Source organism: Amblyomma mixtum, chromosome 3, assembly GCF_055824585.1.
Source record: "Amblyomma mixtum isolate Tamu chromosome 3, ASM5582458v1, whole genome shotgun sequence".
In the NCBI taxonomy this organism is placed as follows: Eukaryota; Metazoa; Arthropoda; class Arachnida; order Ixodida; family Ixodidae; genus Amblyomma; species Amblyomma mixtum.
In genome coordinates, this window is record NC_143014.1 from 78,348,740 (window position 1) to 78,361,206 (window position 12,467).

Genomic DNA, 12,467 nt, shown 5'->3' on the forward strand with positions numbered 1-12,467 from the left:
ACCGGTTTTACGTACGCCTATTGCGCACGCGCAGTGGTCTTACCCGGTCGTGCACTCGTCACTGAGCATGCGCAGCTCCATTCCGTAAAACCGGCGTACTTCTCCTCTAGTGCACCTCCGGTATGCTAAATCTCTCACATGTGCCCGTTTGTGTTTCCGCACGGGTAGTCAAGTTTTGAGGTATAGTTCATTGCGTTGGCTGTACGGTCGTGTTTTGGTCTAAGCAATCAGTGTTTTCCTCATACGACCCACTAAAACCACTAGCTGCTATAAACTTGCTGAAAGGACATCACAAATATCAAGCTTTGTTGAAGAACTCTTTTTATTTCGATCAGTGCTACACCGTTTCGTTGCTATCTTGTTATCTTATTTCTGATCCAGTAAATGCTTACCCTGCTGTTTTTTTTTTGTGTGTGTGAATTACACTTCGGCATCGCTTTCGTCCATAGCGTATTGCGCATGATAAGGAACTGATATTGTGCACGTATGTTACAGAACCGAAGTGCTCTGAAATAGGATGCGTAAAACTCAATCATTTGTTTTTCACACGTAAACCTTTCTTCAGGAAGGATGGGTGCGCGTTCAATCAATGGGAACCCGAGGGAGTCCAGAACAGAGAATTATAATTATTCGTTTTAGAGGCATGCCAATAAAACGTACGTCAAATATTTTTCTAATGGCAGAATATCAGCATAATAGTCTTACTTTTATTGTTTTCTTATTTTGTTGGAATTCAAATGATGTAATTTGCTGAAAAACATTTTCACCGGACAGATATTACGATTTCAACATCGCTCCTCGCTCCACATCTATACGCATTCAAGTAAGTAGGTTTTCTTTTTTCGCGTTTGTAGACATTCGCTTAATAGTCTCATTAAGCCTGATCTTATACTTTAGTCTGGGTGAAAACAAAATAAGCGATTACGAAAGCTAATATTTATACATTTTTTACAGTTGCAGTTGCTTCGTTTCATTGCGCTTTATTCTGTACTTACTATGTCAATGCGCATTCCAAAACTGTCGTTCCATGCTCATAAGACTCTCATTCAAGAGCGATGCGTTAATCGCTAGTGTAAGAACCAGTCGTCATTGGCAACCCACAGCAAAAATTCCAGAACACCTACAAAGTCTTTTAGGTTGTGTAAATACATTTTCTGAGAGTCGAAACGTAAGAGTGATCGTTAGAGCTAACGAGGGAACCGTCGGTAAATTGCGACTGTCACTTTCATAAGAGAAGCTTCTGCATCTTGCCCATTATTACATACCATGGTACGAAGTTGAGTGTGATTTACATGCCATAGACTCCTACAACGGCTGTAGCATGTGTGACTACTAAGATAGGCGAGTGCGCGGCAGAGCATTCAAATCTCACTTCGGTAGTCGAGTTACCGATCCAAATGCGCGCTCTATAGCCAGCCGAACGTCCAATCGCACGCCACGGGTGAGCGAGTCAGCCAGCCGAACGTTTCCTGAATCGAACCCCTTACGCAGTGAATCGAACCCCTGTCTGTCTGCCTCATCTGTCACTGTGTGGAGCAGTGGGCCAGTGGCGAGGCTGAACCAGGCATTAATGCCATGCCACCAACAAATTGTGCGCGGCCGCCCATTTGCTGCAATAAAGGGAGGTGAAAGCTGCTGCCACGAGTACTACTCCCGGCCGGTCCGACGGATTACGGCTCATCTTTTGCGGTCCGTTTGTTTCTTTTCTTTTCTTTTTCGCGCATATACTTGTGCAAGAAATAAGATGACTGTGCAGCTACCATCGACATGGACGGAATACCTGCCCACCTTCAGCCTTCATGGGATCGAAGCGGCATACCAAATATACAAAAAAAAAGGGTAGGAAGGAATAAGCGTCCAAGTAAAAAAAGAAAGAAAACTATTGCTTGTACGAAGTCCTTTCCGCGACGCAATATTGGAGGAACGGAACCATGTCGTAAGGCGACCGAGCATGCGCGAAGAGACAGGGCTGGAAAGGGACCAGGTGTAATCGATTCACCCTGCGCTCTTTATACGTATATACGAACATGTCAAGCTCTGGCTCGAGCCAGCAAGCTATTTGTTTTAACAGCGCGGGGAGCAGAATCATTTGTATCCCGAGTGACGTATGCCGTTTCCGTACTGTGCAGCGAGTATGCCCACAGACTGCACTGCGTCGGTGTTTAGAAAACTGCTTACAGAGGTCAACAAAATATAGTTTGCTGAATGCTATAGCGCTACGGCGATTCCTAATCGATGTCGAATACAAAACTAGGCTTATTTTCATGCCTAAACGCGAATGCACAGGTTGATTCCACTTCTTTTTTTCACCCCGAAAAGGTTTGGTTTGGTTTATGGGGTTTAACGTCCCAAAGCGACTAAGGCTATGAGAGACGCCGTAGTGGAGGGCTCCGGAAATTTCGACCACCTGGGGTTCTTTAACGTGCACTGACATCGCACAGTACACGGGCCTCTAGAATTTCTCCTCCAAAGAAATTCTAGCCGCCGCGGCCGGGATCGAACCCGCGTCTTTTGGGTCAGCAGCCGAGCACCATAACCGCTGAGCCACCGCGGCGGCTTTCACCCCGAAAAGCTTTGAGTGTCTCCGCGGCAACAGCGCTGTGAGTCTGTAGCCTATCGCGGTACTTACGCCAAACCACCGTACGGGGCTCATGATGCATCGCCTGTCATACGATGGAGATTTGTAGCCAAATATGTTATCACACAGAGAATCCTTTCATTCATTGTGTAAGTCATTACTGCTATTCGAAATACTGACTTGGACCAGAAATGTCGATGCTCAAACAAGCATCTCTCTGGGATTACTTTGGAATGCAATGAATGATAGCCTGTCCTGCTAATGGCCAGAAACCCTGGAGTATGCTAATCATGGCTTGATTCACGGGGCCTCAGACGTCACCGTACATATTTTTTTATGAAAACAAAAAAATGGGGTCATTATAGATATCTGCTTGCTTTGTCAGGAACGTATACGTCAGACTGCACTAAATAAAGCAGGATTGCTAATGATTCGACAAGCTTCAGGTATGCGAAAACTCGTAACCACAGCTTGTGGCGGAGAGCCGCGGCGAAAGATGCTGTTACGCTGGGGATAGCTGTGAAGTATCGGCGTTTTTTTTCCAATGATCCATGCTGTGCTCTTTCTGAAAAAAATAAATAAATTAAAATTAATTCATTTAGGTCTGGTGTTTGTTCATATTTGGTTGCCTTTTGCTAAATTAAATTTAGCGGAAGTCATGTCGCGAATAAGAATGCCCTTGGGCTTCGAGGGACGCCATGGTGGAGGACTGCAGGTTGGTTTCGACTACCTGGGGTCTCTAACGTGCGCTATAGAAACGCACAGCACACGGGATAAACTCGTTGTTGGCCGAAAAAATGTTACAACCCGCAAAAGTCGTTGCGATGGCAACAGCTCAAAGACCTTTATCCGTAACAACCTTTTCTAATGATGCAGCGGTGTAATATGTGCTGCTAAAAGGGCGCTTTCAGCAACAACTGCTTGCTTTATTCTAAACTTTTGGAATCCATTGCTTTGCTATGTGTTTTGTTCATATTTTATTTGGTGTCCATTTTCTACATCGTCGGCAATAATATGTGTGCATGTGTCACAAGTTTGTGTGCATTTTTCTTGCAACGAGTTAAAGCTGGAGGGGTTAAAAATCTGTGGACATGACTTTTCTGTTTATCGGATGACCTGCTCACTAGCAATAAGGGTGTCTCTCAAGAGTGATCAATAACATGCTTGTCGATCAGGATTTTTCTTCCGAAACGTTTGCATTCCAAATTTTGAGTAGTTGTCTCAAACATGTGGTGAGTCATGTTGTGATACATGCCATTCTTAAGGTTGATTTGCAACAGCTCATTTTGAAAACTTTCGTCAGTGGGTGCCGGGCTGCTGCGCGATGCTGTGCGGCGTTAATCAAGTACAGCCACGTTGATTTAGGCGTCAACGAGTGAATATACGCTTCAGCATAACCTAACTGGGTCACATTCAGATACCATATATCTGTGATGGGCATGCTGCAAGAAGGCTTTCATTTAAATAAAAGTAACAGATCGACTTGGTTATCTAAAAATTATTAAATCAAAGCTTGCCGGCTTAGCGCATTAATCAGCTAAAGCTGGTTGGCATTAGCAGCCGAGAGGTCTGCAATGGCGGGCCCATTTTGACGTTTCACAGGCGCTTACTTTCATACTCGGACTTATTCCGTTTGTGGTCTTCGGTTCCATCGCGTTCCCGGCACGCTTCACGGACTCCTGGGCCCGCTTGTAAGAAGCAAACAGTCAAGCTCCCTGTGTAGATTTATTAGCAGTCTGGACCTTCCGTTGGTTGTGAAAAAGGACAGGGGCATAACTGGCTCACTGGGTCAGTGGACACCTCAGTCGCTCTTTGAGGTACGTGGCGGTGGTTTCCATCTGGCGTGCTACACTTATCGCGTAACACGGCTGCCGTTGCACTCCCTAAATTGCTTCTATTAAATAGCTTGTACAAAGCTATTACAGCGGTCGCTGTAAAAACACTGCTAATGCAACTGTTCTGTTTGTGGTATAACACTTTATTTTAAAGTGAAGCTGCGCGGCCCTCGCTTCTGATCGAGATAACAGAGGCCTGTTCGAATGCGTTAAAACGAGCGCGCAAAACACACATCAGTCCTTCCAGAGGTCCATCACGTCTGTTCCAGCGGTCTTCTCATTCACTCTGGCTTGCATCTTCTCCTCCTGGTCAGGAGTGAAATGGCCCCTCCAGTCACCTACCTGGCCCTTTCGGATGAACTGTATCGACTGTCCCCTGCCATCTTGAGGCACGAACATTCTCCGTACCGGTTCCAGGGCAGGGTCGGCTCCACCCTCGGCGAGCATTTGCAAGTCCTTCTCGGACAGTTCAATGTGGTCCTTCATGTACTGCACGCTGCTCTTGTCCAGGACCTGCTGCAAAAGGTCTGGGTCCTTCTCCAGTGGCTCGGCGTATTCCTTTCCGAAAAAGTGGGCCAGTCGGAGAACCGAGGTCTTCGTGTCCGTCTTGAGCTGCTCGTAAGTGAGAAAAAAAACATTGGGGTCGTCCTTATGCTCGTACCACGACAGCAGGTTGTCGAAATAGTCGCCGAAGTCGGTCTCTCCCCGAATGAAGAGCTCGAAGAAGTCGTCAAACGAGCCGTTCGAAAATTTGTAGCCTGGTATGCCCCGCGTGTGATGGAAGAAGGAGACGCAGCAGTCCTTTGGGTTGCGCACCATGTACACGTACTTGGCCTCGCTATGGTACGGCTGCCGGTCGAAGGCAAGGTGCGTCTTGAGGAGCCTTGGAGGCGGAATGGTGTCCAGCATTTTGGTGCCGGTGAATTCGATGAAGGGAGTCTTCTTCTGAAACTCTAGGTAGTTGGTTGCGGACACACCACGGTTGAGGATAAGTTGTGATATCTGCTGGATCCAGTGAGTTCCGCATTTGGGATACGTGACAATAAAGATGTCCCCTGGGTTCGGCTTGTAGTTGAGCGCTTCTCGTACGCGGACGGGATCGAAACCTCCCGGTAGCCGAATTCCGTCTACGTCGACGTAACTTGGCTTCTTCATAACTGGCATCCAACCTGTAAAAAAGAAACAAAGCCCGCTGTGAAGTTATTGCTCACGGTAAGAAATGTCAGATAGCATGGTTCGGTAATTTGTAATGGTGGCGCTGGAGAAAACTGCGCCCAACATTAGGCTCTTTCTTCTTGCCCGCCTTTTATGTCTCCCACTGTGCCATCGCAAAGACGCCGAATGCTTAGAGCCAGGGTCAGTGTTATACGCAAAGCACGCAATGCATGCAGTGTGACCACTGCAATGCTGATATCTTGCGTAAGTACCACTCACCGAAAACCTACGATTCTGGTGGGTCAAATTACATTCGGAAAGGCAAGTCATGTTTTGATACGAATGGGAAGCTGAATAACGTGGTCGTTTTTGGCCACGTTTTCAAAGCAGCTTTTACTGCGCTAGCTGTTATTGGAAAGTTCTCCCGCATTGGCGTGGACCGTCGACCACCGCAGGAAGGACGAAACTGGTTATGGTTACAGATTATTGGTTACCACATCGCGAGGGAAGAGATGAAGAAGAGAGTGAAAGAAGGAGAAAGGAATAGACGAATAGGCACCGTAGTGCAGAACTGGGAAATAATTTCGCCACTCAAGGTTCACTGCTGTGCAAGACTTCACTCAGCGCACGGACGTCATTTGCGTTTCGCTGAAGTACAGGCGGCAGGGTCTTGAACAAACGTGAAAACGTCCTGAAAAGAAGGCACGGTGGAAGGTGACTATCTGTGCTCTGGCGTACTATTCGGAGACCCAAAAAAAATTTTGGTCATTAAAAGATGCGGCATACTAAGTTCCAACAGCGAGGCAAAAGGAAATGTAACGTCCACGTAACGTCACATAATAAGCGTTTTTAGGGTAAATAACAAATCAAAAGCTAGCGAAGGATATAGCTGTCTTTTGTTCTAACTTGACGGGAATGCTTTGCTTATTTTAGCGGTTTTTCAACTATTCAATCAGAGCAAAGCTAGCTGTGTTGCAGCTGTGGGCATTTAATGCATTTCTTAATTGTCATTAACGTGAAGTAAAAAAAAAACTGTCAGTGGCTAGCACTGTTTAACGCAGCGACAGCTGCTGGAGGTGAATATAATAATATCTAGTAGAGTGCGCGTGGCGTCACTGTACTGTAACTCGTGATGTCAGTGTGCTCGAATCACCAACTATGGTACGTTGCAGTGACAGCATGCGTGACGTCACTGCATACTGACTAATCAGCGTGGCATGTTACTCCAACGCCAGAGTTGCAGAACCGGGACCGGTGTCGTTATTACAGCTGCAGCTGTAAAAGCTTAAAGTGCAGACAGGCTGCAACGAAGGATGCACGTTCATCCTGGAGTTGAGAGATGCTCTGGGTTTATCAGGCAAACAAGTGCAAACAGCACCTTTCGCTTTGGCTGCATGCCTAGGACCCCAGGGATTCGTTTGTTTAGTGAATTACATATTACGTAAGCCTTTTCATCCGGCTGTATATTGCACACGCTAATTTTTCGCTCTATTTACTTGCAGCACGACATGTGCTTTTTATTCTACACGGTGTTCAAGCGCCTTCCTTCGATTTCAGCAGCTCTTCTTGGAGCTTTTTGCCATTACCTTTCCTCTTGTTGTAGAACGAAAGCTCTACTACACGACGAAAGCTGCAAAAGCCGTTTCACCGCTGAAGCCTGACTTTCAATAGACCTCGTGAGCCTAAATAAAGTACGGTCTTTGTCAAAAGTAGCCAGGCTGCACGGTTTGCTTCTCAGTCGTATAGTAAAGCTGTTATGCCAGCCATGAAGCTCTAAATCTCTGTATGATAAGGAGAACTCCTGCCCTCACCTTCAGAGAAGTTTCTGATCTTAGGGAAGACGCGAGGGGTATACTATACGAATGAGAAGCAAACCATGCTGCCTGGTTACTTTTGACGAAGACTGTACATAAATAGATAAAGTAAATATTGCAGCGACCGGGTTTTGAACCCGCGGCGGCGCGAACAGATCAGCTTCGATAACCTGTGCACGCGAGGACTATGCTATCGCCGCAGCCGATCACGCCTCCTGTTAAACTGCAACACACACTCGCGCTGTGCGTTGTCGTCTACATGAACTAATACTACTATCGAGCTAATTTCGTCTCCAGACGTGCCGTCGACCCGGCAAAGCAAAACTATGAGAGCCGACAAGGCTAAATACATGCTTTTTTCGCACGTCTGCTCGGTTTAACTACTTTAAAACCCTACCACTTTTTTTATCTTTTTTTTTGTCAGGCGTGCGAGATACCCGCCTCTATACGCTAGAGGCTTGATGTAGGCCACGCGAGTCGAACCTGACGGACGGCATGCGCTCAGTCGTAAAAGTATTGCGCCACAGACATCTGAGAGGCCGGTAGACGGAAAGAAAAAAGTGGAACGGTTTCGTAGCGTGCAAGGAGCCGGTCCGTGCGGCTGTCGAGTCGCATGCAAAGAGAGCACATTGAAGTTAGACGTGGTGTCCTTAGATTACCACTCTCTCTGGACATGGTAAGAAGTGCATGGATATGTGTGCTTCGCATCTGCACGGACATTTCGTAAATCTACTTAAAACTTAAAGAGTGTATGCAGGTGCATACTTGTGCTTTTGCTTTGCGTATATGTTTAAAAAAGCTATACGGAAAACGCGAATCTTCTGTGGCAAGTTATCCAATAGAATGTCTCGGCCTTTCTGATGTATCAGAACTATTCAACTGTCGCTTGATGACATGTCGCAATGATTTAGAGCGTCATTCAGCAAAATATCAACGCTCTGAGCAGCTGAATGACTCTGCGAGGCAGGCATTCACAGTCGCGCCTCCGCCCCGATACGGCGCCCCGACCATGTGCATTCTCTATACGTTCAGTAAAAATATAATTAAAAGTGAGATACGAGTAATTGCAGCTGAATTAGTCTCGAAAAGTAGTTTTACTGTTAAGCCTCATCTTACGAACAAGGGACTGGCTGTTAAGGCAATTAATACCAAAGACGACGTCATCTCAACTTTTTTCCCCATGTTGAGCACGTGTCTCGAGATATCGAACTTGGCACGCAACCGTCCACCGCATTAGCAGACGTAAGCGATCTGCATGCTAATGTTAGAGAGTGACGCTGCCTTGCGTATACAGGCCTATCTGTGAGTTCATTTTCAGGCGAACTAAATAAAAAAAGAAAGCAGCTAAGTGGGTTATGTAATGCGAATAGGGAAATCCACTAACATGGAGTAGATTTCAAACAAACTGTATAATCACTGAGCGCATGCAGCCATACGGCTGAGGGGATTATTATCTTTGAAACCAACTCCACCTTGCGACAATCTACCTCAGGAGCATTTGTTGAACACCATTTCCGCTTTAGGTTCCAGTACCGCTACGCCATACCGTCTGGTCAGTTGGTTCCGTAAGGGAAAGCCCCATTCAGGGGAGTGCTCATGGGTTCGAGCCCCTGTTCAAAACGCATTTGGTCACTTACAAAGACTTCAGAAGGCTGCATAGGCTCCTTTCCAAACAACATGGCTGAGCTCTGGCTGCGCTAGGCGTTAAGCGTAATTTTTTCTTCGGGTTAGTTTCCTTGGGTCAAGTTTCCTTGGGTCAAGTTTCCGTGGGTTCGAATTCACTCTCATCAGACCATCAGGATGAAGACTGTGACAAGCAGAGTACAGAAACGCATTACTATGTAGATTTGTGACCGTGACGTCTGAAATAAAAGATACTCATAACGCATTTCCGCTAAATGCCCACGTTCCCGCGAGGGTTATTCGTACATTGTCGATGTGACCAAAAATAATGCCCGCAAAGACGCACTTCGTGTTGCTTGCCAAGTTATCTTTATCTACGCATAGTTTAAATTTTAATAGCATCTATACGCAGAAGCAAGTATAAAAGACGCCTGCTTGGCCAACGCTTTAATTGGAAGGAATCTGCGCTTTGGCTGTGGAAAGCTGTTTACTGTTCGCGCGTTGCGAGAAAGACTGGACTTAATCTTGACCCAGTTCGTCGCCAATGACGGGACAGGCCCCCGGAAGTTAGTACCCTGTTTTATCTATGCTACGCGGCCGCAGAATTTGCTTGCAGTAGTGTGCAAAACTGCGAGCGTCCCGAAATCAACCTGGAGCAGGCTGTCCACCTCTTTCTTGCTTATTTCATCACCTCTTTCAACGCTTCCCTCACGGCGCAGTTCAGAGGCCCACCGTGCGTGGGACAGGTTACTGCGTTTTTCCTTTCCTCATAAGCAATTTTTCGGACAACATATCAGGTATGACGTGAACACAGATAGTGTTTACAGTGTTCTCAGTAGCGGCTTCCTTGTCTGATATATTTATTTGGCACAAAATTCTGCAGCGCCCGAAGGCACTATTGCAGGGGGGAACGACAGAAACATTTCGTATGTTGGCAAGGCCAAGAAGTAAAGTATAATGGCGCAAAAGTTATAAAACAAAAAAAAACACAAAATAGGACACCTGCGCACCCCGTCACACATCAGACAAAAATCCGACAAAAATGCGCGCAACCCATCTTCAGTGCAGCCTTCAACGAGCCGGCAGGTGACCTTTCCACTCACCACTGATCGTCAGTGAAAAAAAATTGTTTTTTAAAGGCATCTGTCCAGCATTGAAGCTCACTGATTTCCTGTTAATGATCAAGCCGTCTTTATGCACACAACAAAACGGACATTTCTTTCCTTATGCGACCATTTGAAGTGAATCTTGTTGATACAGCAACAGTGAAGATCAGTTCAATGCAAAAACACATGCGAGCTATGCGATGTCAGCGCACGTTAAAGAACCTTACGTCGTCGAAATTAACCAGGAGTTCTACAAAACGGCGTCCATCATAGCCCATGTGCAACTCTGGGACGTCACTGCCCGCATACCATACGGTACCGTACCATACTGTACCGTACGGTACCGTGCCGTGTCATATACCATACCACACCAACTTAAATGCCGTCAAAACTTTGTATCTGCTTCGTAAGTATAGCGAACGACAAAGTTTCGCCTAGATTTCTTCAGTGCTGTCGATGACCAACGAAATTTTGTTTTACCATCCATACGACACTTTCTGATGCAAAACAAAACAATTACTCATAGTTTAATACAGCGCAGAGAGATATGACATACAACGAGCACATAGCATAAGTGCGAAGAAACATCACGTATATGCTTTCTACCACGCGAAAATCATTGAAGCATAAATAAAAAGAAACAAACTACTAGATATGCACCTCACCCTCCCCCCCCCCCCCCCCCCCGAAAAAAAAAAAAAAACGGAGCAAGAAACCTTCCTCGTTGACGTGCATTCACATGAAAGTGGTTACTTGGTTCTACTGGTTAAACAGTTCGTTTCTTTTTCTGTTTTGTGTTTGAAAAAGCCTATAAGTGATGTTCCTTTGCATAAAAAATCCAGCTTCGAGTGAGCGCTTGTACTCTGTGCTCTCTGCCCGGTCTCTCTGCGTTGTATTAATCTATATGAATCAGTACCAACCTGTCCATATCGCAGCCATAACTAACTGCTTGGTTCGAAGAACGCAGCGTAAAAGCAACAGTTTTCACGGCGCACACGACTCAACCGGCGCGAACTTATTTTCTGCTTTACTTCAGAGGGCATACCTAGACAGCGATGCGGTATAGAAGAAACCTCCAAAGTTAGTGCAAACGCTTCAGTGCCCAGTGGCTCCGAAGAAACACAAAGCCCCAAAAATAACGGCCTCTGGTTGCGCGCTTGCCCAGTCAGATGAATTACTTGCGCCGTTCACCTCACAGAGCGAGACAAAGACACATAATTCGGTTCAGAGGCAGAGGGCGTAAGTTCACAGTGCAGAAACAGAGAGAAAAAAAAGCACAGCGCAACGACAAAAAGAGAAAGAGAGAAAGTCTGAACACCGGAAACCTGGAAGGCGTGGCGGCCGTTGGGCTTCCGTGTGCCGTTATGCGTTGCGTGTTTTCAGTTAATTGCGCAATACTTTTTGATCCCCGCGACAGATTTTCGTCACCGCGCGCGCTATACAGGGTCGCATACAGGGTGTTTCACCTAAGACTTTACACTTTTTTTAAAAACAAGGTTTTTGAGTTAGAAGAGCGCTTTTTTCGCCATAGCATTGTCAGCGGTGTAGTACATGAGAATACAGCTAAGGCGTGCTAACTGGCAGGCTGGTTAGCTGATATTGAATAGTCAGCTTTTTAACTATTACTGTTAGGTACTTTTTAATTATTGAGAGGCCCAACAGATTTTGCCTACATCGCGCGAGAAGCTTGCAGGCAAAGCAACCCCTCCAGTGCACGTAACTCGTCGAAATAGCTTACATTTGGTGGGCCACAGCGCCAAAGTTAACCGCGTTTTCGAAAGTCTAAAAACTGATATGGATATTTCTTACAGTGGGCTACACGCTTCTCAGTAAGCAAGGAGCCTAGTAGTAGTTGTTAAAAAAAGTTAACTATCCAATATCAGCTAACCAGCTTGCTAGTAGCACGTCTTAGTTGTGTTCTCTTGTACCCCTCCGCTGACAACGCTATGCCGAAAAAAACACCCTTCTAACTCAAAAAGCCTATTTTTAAAAATTGTGTAAAGTCTTATAGGTGCAACACCCTGAATACCATACGCGCCAGTAGCGGTGCGCCTCGGCACTGCTCACTTACGGTGCCACGCTGTTAGAGCGAGAGCTTGAGCTGCCGTCGCTCGCTGGTTTTGAAGCGCTGCCGTCGCGGCCCCGGCTGGGATGCGCTCTGCAGCGGCAGTGTCCTAGTGTTGTGTACCTGGTCGGCAAAACCAGGGGCATAAATAGCCTCGGCGCCGCTCTCAAGGCCGGCCTGAAAATGGTCGCCGGCCGCTATCGGCGTTCGTTCCGCCTCGCCTCTATGAGTCAACAGCCGTGGCAGTCTTGATGGCCCCATCTTCCACTTTCATTCGGAGGGCTCTTCGTT

The 12,467-nt window shown here is 46.4% G+C and overlaps 1 protein-coding gene across 1 annotated transcript; it reads right to left on the reverse strand.

Moving 5' to 3' along the window:
* Nucleotides 1–4,583: 4,583 nt before the first annotated feature.
* Nucleotides 4,584–12,267, reverse strand: LOC149350705 (sulfotransferase ssu-1-like). Its single transcript, XM_089579825.1, has 2 exons — nt 12,183–12,267; nt 4,584–5,582 (listed from the first exon to the last, which is right to left on the reverse strand). Exon 2 carries the CDS (start codon nt 5,575–5,577, stop codon nt 4,648–4,650), a length of 930 nt encoding a protein of 309 aa, XP_089435951.1. The 5' UTR covers nt 5,578–5,582; nt 12,183–12,267; the 3' UTR covers nt 4,584–4,647.
* Between the last annotated feature and the right edge of the window lie 200 nt (nt 12,268–12,467).

What these genes read in the sequence shown, in the direction of transcription:
- LOC149350705 (XM_089579825.1), bottom strand. Translation starts at nt 5,577, where the DNA reads ATGCCAGTTATGAAGAAGCCAAGTTACGTCGACGTAGACGGAATTCGG.